Genomic DNA, 14459 nt, shown 5'->3' with positions numbered 1-14459 from the left:
CAATGCTCCCTTCTCAATGTTTTGCCATCACATTACTTGCCATAATGAAATAAAACTTTTTTTTTCCCCCTCCAGTTCCTGCTTTTAATTAAATTTGGGTCTTTTGCAGTTCTTGGTTTACTAGATGTGGTTTTACAAGGGTTTTTGACAAAATCCTGCTTGTTCAGCTGGTCCAGAAGGTTGGGACCCATGAGATCCAATGCATCAGCAAACTGGATGCAAAATTGGCTTAGTAATAGGAGGCTGGTGGTTGTATGGAATGAACTACCAGTCGAAGTGGTAGAGGCAGATGCCTTAGAACATTTAAAAGGCAGGAAAGGTGTGGAGGGATGTGGACCAATGGCGATGGGCGTCTCAGTCCAATGGACTGTTTTTGTGCTGTTCAATTTATTGTAATGTTTTTACTATAATCACAGCATCTACAGACTTTCATGTATCACTCTGTACAATTAACCCAACAATGACCTTTTCCTTCATTTGTTCTCTTCCCCCCCCCCACATTCTCTCACCTCTATTTTAAATCTGATACCCCTCCTTCCAGTAATTTGTGAGCCAGGAGTCCATTTGGCCCATCATGCCTATGTTGAGTCCCCACATTGCTCTAATTTCCTGAAACCTTGCATTTTATTTTGTCTTTCTTCACCACCCCCCCCCCCCCACCCTTGTAGTTCTTTTTACTGCCATCACATCTTTGGAATGTGGGAGGAAAGCAGCTTCCGGGGATGCTCCCATGGTCACAGAGCCAAAGCACAAACTTACCACAGACAATACCCATGGCCAGGATTGAACCCAGGACCTCTGGGTGGTGAGACATTGTGCTGCCCTTTTTCTAGCTTTTATGTTGGAATAAAGAGCAGGTTGTGGTGGATTTGCTTTGATTGCTCATGTTGGATTTCTCCTTTTTCACTCCCTGGTTTGGCTTTGCATCCTGTGCCTTTACTCCATCAGTAATACGGCGTTCCTCCCTGCGTTGGCTGCTGACACGAGATATTTCTCACCTCTCATTGGTTTGAGGCGGGGAGAGGACTGTGTCCGTACACCTCCTCTCCCAACCATTCTTTTTTACTTTGTAGAATATCCTGACGTTGATGTCACCGGAATGTCCGATGTTGGAATCTGTCAGGAGGGCTGCGGAAGCAATTGAGGAGGTGAGACGGCTTTTCATTTCTGGTTGGGAAGTGCACTGGCAACGGGGTGTCGAAGAGGAGACTATTTGCACAGCTGCTCCTGTGTGAACTGTTTAAAGCCTTTTGGTCATCAAATTCCTCCCCTATTAAAGAGAAGGACTGGAGTAACCTTGGTCAATTTTTTTTTTGCATTTCCATACGGCTCTGCAGGTCATTTGGCTCAGACACTATTTTGGTGTTCAAAGAAGACCTATCCCTTGTAACTGACTCTCCACATTTCCAGCATTTACCCCCACCACCAGATTCTACCCTCCAGACACCGCGACAGGGGAGTAGATTTAAGACTGTGATGAGGAAAATCTTTCTCCTTCCCCACCCCCCTGTAAAGAGTAGTGAATCTGTAGAATTCTCTACCCAGGAAAGCAGTTGAGGCTCCTTCCTTAAACATATTTAGGGTTCAGTTAGATAGATTTTTACATTAAAAAAAAAGAATTATGGGGAAAAGGCAGGAATGTGGAGTTGAGTCAATGATCAGAACAGCCATGATCTTATTCAATGACTGAGCAGGCTCGATGGGCCAAATGGCCTACTCCTGTTCCCATTTCTTCTGTACCCATCGGCTACACACAAAGGACAATTTATAGTCGCCAATTAATGTATCAACCATGAAGTGGCAATAGTGACAACTCACTCACAACTTTTAGAAACGACTCGCTGAAGTCCTCTTAAAATCCTATTATCTCCTTAAAGTTCATTTGTTTAAGAGAGCCTGGAATTGAAATATGTCTAAGCTTGCAGGCAAGGTCCTGGTGCAACTCAGCGGGCCAGGCAGTAATAAGGTCGCCATTTTGGGATAACCTCCGTCTGATTTCTCCTCCAGATAGTACATGCTTGCAACGAAAATGTAAAGATGATGAGACAAATTGAGGAGCTGGTCTCTCTGGAGAAGAGGTTGGAATTTATCAACACCAAGGTATTCATGAGCAAGGTGAAAATTAAATGGTTTGAGGGGGCTGTTTGGTTAACAAAGCGTAAATATCCTGTTAATTCCCACTACACTCAAAGCCTGCTTCACAAGGAAATCTATTGGATGCATTGAGCTCTTGCTGCTTTGAGAGTGACTCGGCAAAGGGTGGGGAATGTTTGAACAGTTGATCGTGGGAATCTGAAACGGAAATGGTGGAAGAGCTCAACATTTAATGAGAGTTTATTGTCTAATGAACAAGTGTCTGTGGAGAGAGGCAGTGATTCAGACAATTGCTATGTAACGCAAGCCACATTTGCTACTTGGCCTTCTGCAGCTTTTATTTAACAAAAGGCATCTTTACTGCTGATGCAGGGTTATGTACTGAAGCCATACATTTTCCTGACAGCTCTGCATTTAACACCAAACATATTTGAGCTAATTTGAAACAAATCTCACTAACCAGTTTGTGCTAGTCACTTAAGTGGGATTGGATGAAATTTTGAAGAGTTGATACCAAAAGGACCCAGTGCAATTAGTTCAGGTGCAACCACCTTGGAGGAGGTGACAAATTACCAGTAGACCAGGGTTACCTGGTTGACCTCAGTGGTGAGATGTCCTCAATGATGGATGAGCTCACTTCTTTCTAGAAATGAAACCAGATATCTGGTGGTGTTGGGATCTGGGATAGGGAATGAACAGAGAACGGAGTTATTTTCACATCTTTCATTCCAATTTGATGCTGTTCCTGATTTATAAACAACTTCTTTTCTTCTGCAGTCTCTTCCTCTAATCTCCCAAACTCGTTTCCTGGTTAAAGAAGGGGAACTCAATGAGATTTCCATGACAGAATCCAGACACAAAACTGGAAACACAACCAAACCTATTTACCTTCATCTATTTAATGACTTTTTGTTGCTGTCTCGGAGAGAGTAAGTGTCCAAATGAGCCGATTTGTACTTGTATTGCCCCCAGAAAGGGGCTCATGCATGGTGTTCAAACTATCTTAAGATTATGTGAGGGTTATTGGTACAACTCTTTTGATCTCCTTGTGTTGGAGGTTTCAGAAAAAATTTGTTACATTAAAAATCCATTCCTTGTTAGGCTGTTTGCTCCTTGGGCAAAGTTTTCAGTTGAGTTTCTACCGATGTGCAGGACGAGCAGTGGCAATGTTTATCGCCCATCTGTAACTCTCCTTGGGAAGGTAGTGATGCGACATCCCCTTGAACCACAGGGGGCCCTTGTGTTGAAAGCTGAGATTTTGTGCATTCCAGGCTTTTGATCCAACGATGACGAAATGGTGATATCACAATTGTAAGAAATGCGTTCCTTTCTTGAAATGTCAACCTGATGAGTGGGCTGAACATATTTCCCAAGGGTGGGTGGCAGTGGGGATAAGGGGAAATACAAGTGTGCAGTAACATTCCCACACACATGCTCCTGCTCCTTGAAGTTCAAGTTAATAAATGCAAAGTGTAGAAGAACGAGGGTTGATTTGCGAGGTATTTAAAAATTGAGGGAAATGGACAGTAAATGTAGGTAGGGTTTTCCCACTGAGTGTAGATGAGATACAGAGGACATGGGTTAAGGGTGAAAGGGGAAAAGTGTAGGGGGAAATTCTTCATACAGAGAGTGGTGGGGGTGTGGAATGAGCTGCCATCTGAAGTGGTGAATGTGGGCTCAATTTTTACATTTGAGAAGAATTTGAACAGGTACAGGATGGGCGAGGTATGGAGGGCTATGGGCTGGGTGAAGGTCAGTTGGACTAGACAAAACATGGTTCAACACAGACTAGAAGGGCCAAAGGGGCCTGTTTCTATGCTGTAGTGTTCTATGGTTCTAAAGGATCAAGTTCCATCCCTGTACTGTACTCCCACTTGAGCTGTCATGCAATGGTGGTGACATCAGGAGGGACTTTCACCTAGTAAAAGACTACTGATGACACTGGAGAACAATTTTTTTGAAAAGGTTTGCTTCCTGAAAAAAAATTGGGGAATTTGCTAGACAATTTCATTTCCTGCTAGACAATTTCAAGCTGAACACAAAGATAATTTCAGATTTGATGCATCACGTAGGAAGATGGAGAAACGTTACATTAACTTTTATTGAATGTAGCAGGTTTAATTGAATAATGATGATGACACATTGTGTCAGTTCAACTGACCTAAAAATGCTTTCCTACTGATTTTCCTTTGTACTCAGCATCTGATGCCTCTCATGTCAGTGTCCAACAATAGTTGGCCATCACTGATGGCTCCCAGTTGACCCGATACTGCTTTTCCATGGTGGCAGTGTCCTTGGTGAAACCTTTCCCCAGGTTCGTCACTGACTGCACCAAGATCGGCAGGGAATAAGTCCAAATACAAATGCAGAAAATGAAATTTCAATGACATGTTGCACTTAAATGTTTTTGTATGCTTGAAGTAGATTTGAACTAGGACGGGAAATCACAAAAATAGCTGGTATCTGAAAAACGGTACATGATAGGAAAATTCTAAGGTGATCAACAGTCCAAAATCATAAAATACACCCAGGTGTAACCAGCGAATCTTGCGGCAAACACTTGTGGTTTGGCAATGACATTTGCTCTTGTTGAAAGCCTGCCTGTATTAAGGATTAGACATGAAGAACAGTCACTTGAAATTGTAGCCCAGTATTGTTCAACACCATCAGAAAGGGATAAGCATTGATGGAAGGGTGGGTCATCAAAGCTAAGTCAATTAAATTCTTTAATGGGGTTGGGCTCTTTTTTTGTATCAAATTGAAAAAAGATTGTGTTTTAATCCTCCCATTTATTTCCTTTCTCAGAGAAGACAGATTTTCTGTTGTGGATTATGCCAGGATCTCCAGGGTGACAATTGACTGCCTGGAGGCAAAATCATTAGTTTTTCACCTGTGGCTGTCTGAGAACCACAAAGGAACTGTCAGGAATTTTGTATTGGGAGCAGAAAACGAGTAAGTGTTTATTTTGTACATGCATTTTGAAAATAAATTTTAAAAAAAAAGGTGTTTATGGTAAACCAAAAAAGCTCCCACCATATAATTAGAAATGTTTGTTAAACAAGAAAATCTGCAGATATTTTGGGGGGCGGGGCATTCAAGTTCAACACACAAATGTGCTGGACAAACTCAGCAGGTCATACAACGTTGCTGACCGAGAGCCCAGGCCCGAACATGGATGCAGTGTGGCCTGCTGAGTTCATCCTGCATGTTTGTTTTGCCTTGAAAATGCTTGGCTGGTTAGTCTGTGGATAAAGGGACCTGTTGGCATTTGAGGTGAGTGCAATTTAGTGAAAGGTTCACAGACACTTCTAAGTCTTATTCCACCTTTTGGTTCGGTAATTGATCATCCTGTTTCAGGATTTATGCATCTTCTCTCCGAGGGGAAATTTACAATGTGTGGTGGCACGCCATTAGGCAGGCGAACCGGCCCTGCTTGTAATCCATGCGGCGGGGCAGCCAGCCAAAATGGAGCCAAAATGGGTTTCCCCTTCATCTCAGCACAGGGCTCAGAAGCCTGCGCTGGGGGACCATGTGATGCCCAGGTGACGTCAGAGCTCCCCCAGCGCAGTTCTCAGCCAGGTTTGGGATGGGAGTACGTCCAGCCCAGCAGCCTGCAATAAATCAGTTCTGCTCACTGAGCTCAACCCACCTGGTTGTGTGTTCTTTCAGTAGCAGCTTAGCTGCCGCCACAATTGGTGACCCCGACTGGTTCAAACATCTTTGAACCCATCATGAGCGAACCTGGGATCAGTGCTATAGCCAGCAAGCTGCCTGACTTCTGGGTTCAGGAGCCGGAGACCTGGTTCGGCCACGCGGAGGCTCAGTTTCACCTCCGCCAGATTTCATCCGACATGACCAAATTCTACCATGTGGTCGCCACCCTGGACCAGGCCCACCGCCAAACACGTGCTGCACCTCGTTCAGCACCCACCTGCTGCTCTCTGGATCCCTTGGACTATCCAGATGCCAGTGTGCCACTCGGATGCTGCACCTCAAAGCCTTGGGGGCAGGTGCCCAATGGAGCTGATGGATGAGATGCTCGCGCTCATGAGTGATCACACCAACTGCCCACTCTTCTAGTGCATTTTCTTCGACCATCTGCCCAAGGACATCCAGCCCTTACTGGCCCAAGAGAGCTTTACTGACCCGAGGAAGGTCGCTCAGAAGGCTCAAGAGCAATGGCTCGAGTGATTCCCGGAGGGCTCGGTGGTCCAGCAGGTCACGAGGCATGGGTATGACCAAGCCAAGCCCGCCCCAGGCCTTTGCTTCTACCACCAGAACTGGGAAGCCAGGGTTCGGAAGTGTTGTCAGCCCTGATCGTTCCAGGGAAATGAGCAGGCCGGCCACTGTTAATGGCTGCGGTGGCTGGCCAGGGGCACAGCCTCCTCTACCTACGGGACTCGGTCAGCGGCCAGCGGTTCCTCGTCAGCACTGGGGCCCAGATCAGCATCATCACGGCCATCGTGTCCAGGAACTTATCTCGAGGACCTCCCCTCCATGTGGCCAACGCAGCAGATCCAACACAAGACAGTCCACTTCAGATTGGTCGACGAAAGTTCTCGTGGAGGTTCACTGTCTCACCCCTTCTGACCGCCATCCTAGGTGAAGCCCATGGACTTCTGGTGGACCCCGTACTTTCCAGGCCATTCGCCTCAACACCTCCCGCACAAAGCAGCTGCAGATGGCCATGATCAGCGTGCTCATAGACTATTTCCAGCGAATCCTGGATGAGTTTCCAACCCTCCTCAAGCCACAGTTCTCCATTGCCTTGCTGTGCCATGGGGTTTTCCACCACATCCCCACCCAGGGCCCACCGGTTCACGCCAAGGCATGCCGGCTCCCGCCTGACAAGCTCCAGGTGGTGAAGGAGGATTTTTTGCATCTCTTGGAGCTGGGGATCATTCAGCGGTCCAACAGCCCATGGGCCTCGCCGCTGCACCTGGTCCTGAAAGCCTCTGGCGGCTGGTGCCCCTGCGGAGACTATCGACTGCTCAATGAGGCGACAGTTCCTGACCGTTACCCCATCCCACACATCCAGGACTTTATGGCTAACCTGCATGGTGGAGGGTTTTCTCCAAGGTTGACCTGGTGTGCTGGTATCACCAAATCCCGGAGCACCCTGAGGACGTACCAAGGACAGCCATCATCACCCCCTTCAGCTTTTTCGAATTCCTTCGCATGCCATTCGGGCTCAAGAACGCCGCTCAGACCTTCCAGCGCCTCATGGACTCAGTGGGCAGGGACCTGGATTTCATCTTCATTTACTTGGATGACATCCTCTTTGCTAGCAGGGATTGGGCGGAACACAAGGCCCACCTGCGCACCCTCTTCTCCTGACTGGCCAACTTCGGCCTCCTCATCAACCCAGCAAAGTGCCAGTTCAGGAAAGAGTCCATGCAGTTCCTGGGCCATACCATCATAGCTGAAGGTCGCCGCTATCAGGGAGTTCCTACGTCCGGACAATCAATGGGCTGCAGGAGTTTGCGGGTATGGTAAACTTCTACAACCGATTCATCCCGGGAGCTGCACGCATCATGCAGCCGCTATTCGCCCTCATCGCAGCCAAGCTCAAAATGCTCACCTGGACCCCAGAGGCCTGTAGTGCATTCGAGGCCACCAAGGACGCCCTCGCAGAAGGCTACCATGCTCGCCCACCCACACACCGACCTGTATATGGCACTCTCCATCGACGCCTCTGCTACAGCCGTCGGCGCAGTCCTGGAGCAGCAGGTGAACGGACAATGGAAGCCACTGGCATTCTTCAGCTGGCTTCTCCCCCCACCAGAACACAAGTATAGTGCTTTTGACCATGAGTTACTGGGCATGTACCTACCTGGCGGTGCAGCATTTCTGCTATTTCTTGGAGGGAAGGACTTTTACCATTTTCACTGACCACAAACCCCTCACCCAGGCACTCGTGATGGCAAAGGACCACTGGTCGGCCCGCCAGCAGCGTCACCTCTCCTTCGTGTCGGAGTTTACCCATGACATTCGGCACAAGGCAGAGAAGGACAACATGGTCGCCGATGCACTCTCGTGACCGCCCATCTGCACGCTGTCGCCCGGCCTCTACTTCGGCCAGCTCGCCTGGGACCAGAATTCCGACGAGGAGACGTGAGTCTTCAGGACTGCCCTCACGGGCCTGCAGTTCTGAGACCTCCCAACTCCGAGCGGCAGAAGCACCATCCGGTGTGATGTCTCCATGGGCACCCCGCGGCCAGTGCTTCACCAGCAGTGGTGCAGGCATTTCTTCCATCACATCCATGACCTTTCACACCCATCTATCAGGTCCACGGTCCAGAAGGTGGCAGGGCGGTTAGTTTGGCGCGGGATGGGCCAGAACATGCACCCATTGCCAGATGTCCAAGGTACACAGGCACACCAGGGCATTCGTGCAAGAGTTCAAGCACGTCCGGGAATGGTTCAGCCATATTCACGTGGACATAGTCGGGCCCTTACCCATTTCCCGGGGCAACCGTTACCTGTTCATGGTGGTGGACCTCACCACTTGTTGGCCCGAGGCGATCCCAATGCCGGATGCCTCCATGGACTCCTGCTCCCGAGCGCTGTGGCACGGTTGGGTCGCCCAGTTCAATGTTCCAAATCACTTCACCAGTTCGCCTCTGCACTCTGGGCACAGCTCGCCAACAGGTTGGGGATCGAGCTACACTGCACCACGGCCTATCACCCGCAGGCCAATGGGCTGGTCAAGTGTCTGCACCGCCACCTTAAGTCGGCACTTATAGCCCGCCTCACTGGTCCTGACTGGGTGGACAAACTGCCTTGGGTGCTCCTGGGCATCCACTCCACACCCAAGGAGAATCTGCAGGCGTCATCAGCTGAGCTGGTCTACAACGCACCGCTGGCACTTCCTGGTGAGTTCATCAACGTGCCTCACAACCCCCAGCGGTTGCCACATGAGCTGCTTCCCCACTTCCGGGCCTGCTTGGACTCCTTTGCACCCCCACTGCCGCCCAGACATAGCACATGGCCATCTCACGTCCCCAGCGAGCTGCTTTCTGCAGAGTACTTTTTTTATTTGGCGGGGTCTGCCCGCGGCACCTCTGCAGAGACCTTACGAGGGGCCGTACAAGGTTGTCCAGCATTCAGGGTCTATGTTCACGCTGGACATCAGCGTCAGGCGGGAACTGTTTACTGTGGACAGGCTGAAGCCAGTGCACCTTGACCCCACTGAACCAGTGATTGTGGCCCAGCCCAAGAAGTGAGGCCGCCCAGCAAAAAGGATATTGGCGCTGGTTCTGGTGGGGGGAGGTGGGCTGTGTGGTGGCACACCACCAGGCAGGCAAACTGGCCCCGCTTTAAATCCACGCGTCGAGGCAGCCGGCCAAAATAGCGCCGTTTGGGGGGGGAAGGAGGGGGGGTTATCCTTCTTCTTCGCACAGGGCTCAGAAGCCCACATTGGGGGACCACGTGATGTCAGCACACCCCCCCCCCCCCCCCCAGCGTGGTTTTCAGCCAGGTCCAGGCTGGGAGTACAAGTCCAGCCCAGGAGCCTGCAATAAATCAGTTCTGCTCACTGAGCTCAACCCGTCTGGTTTTGTGTTCTTTCAGTAGCAGTGGAGCTGCCACTACAAATGCATATTTACCTTTTGAAAGCTTTCAGAGGACTTAGCGCAACACACAAGTGCTAGAGGGTCTGACAAAGGGCCCAGGCCTGAAATGCTCATTCCCCTTCACTTCCGATGGATGAGGAGTTTCTCCAGCATGTTGTGTGTTGCATTCGTCCCCAGCATCTGCAAACTTTCTCGTTCAACTCCATTCAGTGGTCTGAGTTACTTTGAATTGATGCAATCTATCTATCTGCCTGGTCACATCTTTGTTGTGACCTGAGTGGGCTAAATTGTTGTCTCCCTGTGCAGGTCTGAAGCCCAGGAGTGGGTGGATGTCATTGGTGCTCAAAGAGCTGGAAGTGAATCACGGAACAAGAGTGAGTAGAATCGTGGATTCTGGGGGAAAACTGCTCAGATACTTTTTTGAGGGCAGGGAGTAAAAGCAGATCCTTCATCAAACCCAGTTCCCAAATACTGCATTCCATGAACTTTATCCCATCAATTTATTGTGTATGGACATCAATTCTATTTCCTTCAAACCTGTTCAGAACCAGTTTCCTTTTTAACTCATGGTGAAGAATTTTAGAACTTCGAAGTAAAACACAAAATTCTGCAGACACTGTGGTTGTTGAAGTAAAAACACAAAGCTGCAGAAACTCAGCTGGTAAAATGGTACCTCAATGAAAGGCTCAAGCCCGAAACTTTGGTTTTGTATCTTTTATCTTTTGTTACATGAAATAACACTATTTTACCAGCTGAGTTTCTCCAGCTTTGTGTTTTTTAAGAACCAAAAATTCACAGGGTAGGGCATACAGCCTGCTCTGTTGCTCATTAAGATAAAGCCCGATCTGATCTGGGCTCACTCAAAATATCCACTCATTGATGGGTTAATTGGTCACTGTAAATTGCACTTGATCTGCAGGTGAGTGGTAGAACCTGAGGAAGTTGATGAGATGGTTGGAAAATAAAATGGGATGAGTATCTCATTAAAGTAGGAAAATGAAGAGAGTGGGTGAGAGGACCTTAAAAAGGCCCAGGTAGAAAAGAATGAAGCTAACAAATTAAACTAAGTTTGAGAAGTTTCTGGGACTTGATGGCTGGTACTCTGATTTCTACCCATATCTTTGAGAAGATTCTCTGCCCAGAAGAACCTCACATGGGTGCAACCTCCACACAGTTGGTGCCCTGGGATAGGGATTGTGTTCGTGTCACTGGAGCTGCAAGGTAGAAGTGTTGCAGATTTTGGAATAATGATTTGTACTTAGCAAAAAAAACTTGATCTCTGCTTACAAAAGAAGATAAATGCAGCACCAAATACTTGAAATTCTCCTGGATGGCAAAAAACACATAGGTCTGGTGGTGACTATGGTAACAAACTGGCGCCCACTTGTGGCGTCATGTCAGCGCTTAATAAGTTTCAGATTTTGGAACATTGGAGAAGGGGTACTTGACCTGTATACCCATTTTGCACTGAAAGCACACATTTCAAGTTTTCCTGCCATTAATTTGACAGTCTCACCGACTGTTTACTTTGGGTGTTCCCTCTTCGTTTCCTTCCAGAAATGTTTCTTTTTCTTTTTCAACCACTCTTTAAGAAAATTTTCAGCAACTAAAACTTGACAATCTTCTGGCCAGCCATTAAGGTTTGCAACATTGTATGTTGCTGCTTCCAATTTGATATTGTCCTTGGCTACAGTAACTAAGGGTGCTTGTCCTTTTGTCTTCATACCTCAATGGAATGTACATTTGTTACAGATTATACAGTATGTAATTAGCATTGGCATTTTACCATTTAACCATTTTACCATTCAATCAGTACTGTTTTCATATCCCATAATTGCCTTTCATGGAGACCAAGAACTGTACAACAGAAATGGGATCCATGGTCCATTACATCTACGACAACCTTTTTGATATCCCTACACGTTGGGAGGGGTGGAATACTGACTAAAATACTCTAACTATGCCTGTCATAATCTTGTATACATCTCTCATGTCATCCCTGGCCTCCTTTTGCTCCATGGATTTAAGTTTAAGGCATTAGCTTTGGGCCCAAGTATCTCCATCTAATCATTACAGTGTTCTTGACCATTTTTAAAAAAATTGATACATTGAAGCCTGTTCCCTCCTCGCATCATGACCTTTTTAAATCTCTCCTGAATGCATTTTATGAAATTATTCTCTTAAAAATGTTAAACACCAGTTGTTGCTGCAGCCTAAATAATTTATATTCTTCTCCACTGTAGATTTATTTGTCTCTTTAAGAAACAAAATTGCCCATTCTCAGTAACAATAATTGATTATCTTTAGTATTCTGGTCCCCTGCCTGTCTCTATCTCAGAAACTCCAACTTTCCTTGACAAATGCCAACAAGGTTTATTTTATTTGGGGAATCCTCTGCTCGGAAGGGGTGAAAGACTGGTGCTCTTCCCACACGATCTTTTGCTCTTGAAACATTGGTGACTGATAGCCTGAGCTGGAAGAGCTGCTGTGGCAGTTCCAGTGGCCCAGGTTCAATCCTGACTTCTTGTGTGGAGTTTGCATGGTCTCCCTCTGAGCCTGTAAGTTTCCCCAAATGCTTCAGTTTCCTCTTGCAGACATGCCAATTGTACGCTGTGTGTGGGTGACTGGCAGAATTTGGGGAAAGTTGATGGGATTATTGTAAAATGGGTGCTTAATGGTTGGCGCATATCAGTGAGTTGAAGGCACTACTGTATAATTCTACACCTAGTTATCTGAGAATCTAATGAATAGCCTTCAACTATTTTGCTTTAGTCCAAGAGCAAGAAAGTTGTCTTCTGTAATCTGTTCTGACCACTTCCGTTTGGCAGTGGTATTACAGGGGTGAAATTTGGAGATACAGTGTGATAATGGGCCCTTCAGCCCATGAGCCAGTGCTGCCCAAATATACCCATGTGACCAATTAATCAACTGACCTCTGTATGTCTTTTGTCCTGTAACTTCTCCAGATTTATTTTTAATTCCTTAGGAATGCTGCGAGATGCGAAGCACTGATCTGTGCCACTGTTGACAGGACGAAGTTGACTCGTGTTTGATCTGCCCATCCCCCTGTCGACACTGAGTTTTGCTGCTGAGCGATGATTGCAATGCTGAGGGAGGTGAATGAGGATGGACCCTGTCTAACTCTGCTGTCTGTGTGAAGTTTGTGAACCCAACAAATCCCTAATACATCCAGGTCGAGGAGTAAAATGGACACCAACTGGGTCTGTGAAAATGAGTCTCCGATCACCTATCGTGCGGGAAATTTATTGGAGAACCTTAATCTGATTTGTGGAAGGAAGCAAAGGCCTTGAGAATGGTGTGGGATTGGGGATTGATAAATGATCCCAGTTTTAAACTGTCATTGAATATTGTGACACCCCAACAGCTCCTGCAGTTTGACAATGAACATCAACTTGACGTGCATAAACAAGAAGTTTGATCATTCACCATTTGGGAAATTTCTTGGAAAATCTAGAGCTGATGGAAAATAATTGTTGAATTGCTTTGCATTAGGCTACAAAATCCGTGGTAGCCGGAAGCCTGCTCCTTTTTTTTTTGTAGACAGTACTAATCTTGATTTCTGGACTCTGGCAAACCTGGACTGAATGGACCACATGCATTGCTCCGGTGCAAAGCTGTTCTGTCTTCCTGGGCACCTCGCCTGTTCAGGACTTCTGTTGGAAACTCTTTTGTGTGATGTTGAGCAACTTCAAGTCTGCCCTTTGTTGAATCGTGCAGGTACTTCCTGATAATGAACATTTGTCATTTCAGTTGTGAAATTCTGAACTAGTGCGCTTCTATTCTGTGCAAAGAGCTAAGAAAGATCCTAAGGTTTATTAAACTTGCCCCAAATCCTCTTCATTCTATCCCTGATTTTCTTTTCATTCCACCCTCCAGTTTGAAACTGTAAAGTGGGTTGATTTGCAAAGGTGTATGGTTATTGCTGATCTCCATGCCAAGGGTCCGCAGTTTAAAGATCAACTCTATTCAAGGCAAATCCTAAGCAGGGACTTGGGTGTTGAATAATTGACTTCCAGGTGAGCAGTGTAGTCTTGGAGAGTGAGAATTGTTTGGTTGTCTGGGTGATTTGGACAGCAAATTCAGCCTGGTAACTGTAAAATGCACAATACTAGAGAAAGTCAGGTCAAAATGTACTTTATATAGCAAAGATAAATGTACATAACCAACATTTCGGGTTTGAGCCTTTCATCAAGGTATAAATAAAATGTGGGTAGGCGCACAAACAAAATGGTGGGGGGGGGGGGGGGAGGAGCACAGGCCTCCAGGCAGGAGGTATAAGGTGGGGAGGTGGGGGGTGGAAAGCTGAAGGAAAGGAGACAGAGGGAGTGGGGAGAGATCCAGCAGAAACCAGATGTCCATGCCATCCTGTTGGAGAGTGCCATTAACATCAACTTCTCTGGTGCCTACTCCCTGTTCTCCCTCTCTTTCCCGTGCCTCTGTCGCTTTTGCTCCAGTTCTCCACCTCTTCCCTCTCCATTCACAGAGCCATCCCCCTCCTCTTTATTTGCTGGGTGTCCTCCCTCCCTTATCCATCTATTACCTCCTGCCTGTGGGACTGTGCCCCCCACCCCCCTCCATTTCATTCGGGTAATATCCCGATGAAGGACTCAAGCCGAAAATGTTGGTTATGTATATTTATCTTTGCTCTATAAAGTATCCTGTTTGACCTGCTGATTTTTCTCCAGCAATGTTTTTACTTCAATCACAGTGGCTGCAGACTTTCTTGTTTTATGACTGTAAAATCATAACTTCAGGGTGATTTAAATCCAG

General features: G+C 47.0%; 1 protein-coding gene across 3 annotated transcripts in view; it reads left to right on the top strand.

Annotated features, from left to right (window-relative positions):
• The window catches only part of LOC138752493 (rho guanine nucleotide exchange factor 19), a 34857-nt gene extending 21323 nt beyond the window's left edge, over window positions 1–13534 (top strand). Inside the window, exons 7-12 of one of the 3 annotated variants that reach the window (XM_069915310.1) lie at window positions 1074–1148; window positions 2008–2100; window positions 2872–3023; window positions 4900–5046; window positions 9975–10042; window positions 12655–13534. In XM_069915310.1, coding sequence (XP_069771411.1) covers window positions 1074–1148; window positions 2008–2100; window positions 2872–3023; window positions 4900–5046; window positions 9975–10042; window positions 12655–12680 — 561 coding nt within the window. In that variant the 3' untranslated portion in view covers window positions 12681–13534. Of the gene's footprint in view, window positions 1–1073; window positions 1149–2007; window positions 2116–2871; window positions 3024–4899; window positions 5047–9974; window positions 10043–12654 lie in introns of all 3 variants that reach the window. The other 2 variants (XM_069915311.1, XM_069915309.1) reach the window with 2 other exon arrangements.
• Window positions 13535–14459: the final 925 nt, after the last annotated feature.

The sequence above is a fragment of the Narcine bancroftii genome, chromosome 2 (assembly GCF_036971445.1).
Source record: "Narcine bancroftii isolate sNarBan1 chromosome 2, sNarBan1.hap1, whole genome shotgun sequence".
Lineage (NCBI taxonomy): Eukaryota > Metazoa > Chordata > Chondrichthyes > Torpediniformes > Narcinidae > Narcine > Narcine bancroftii.
The sequence above is the reverse complement of the archived record's forward strand: the minus strand, read 5'-3'. Positions and strand labels throughout refer to the sequence as shown.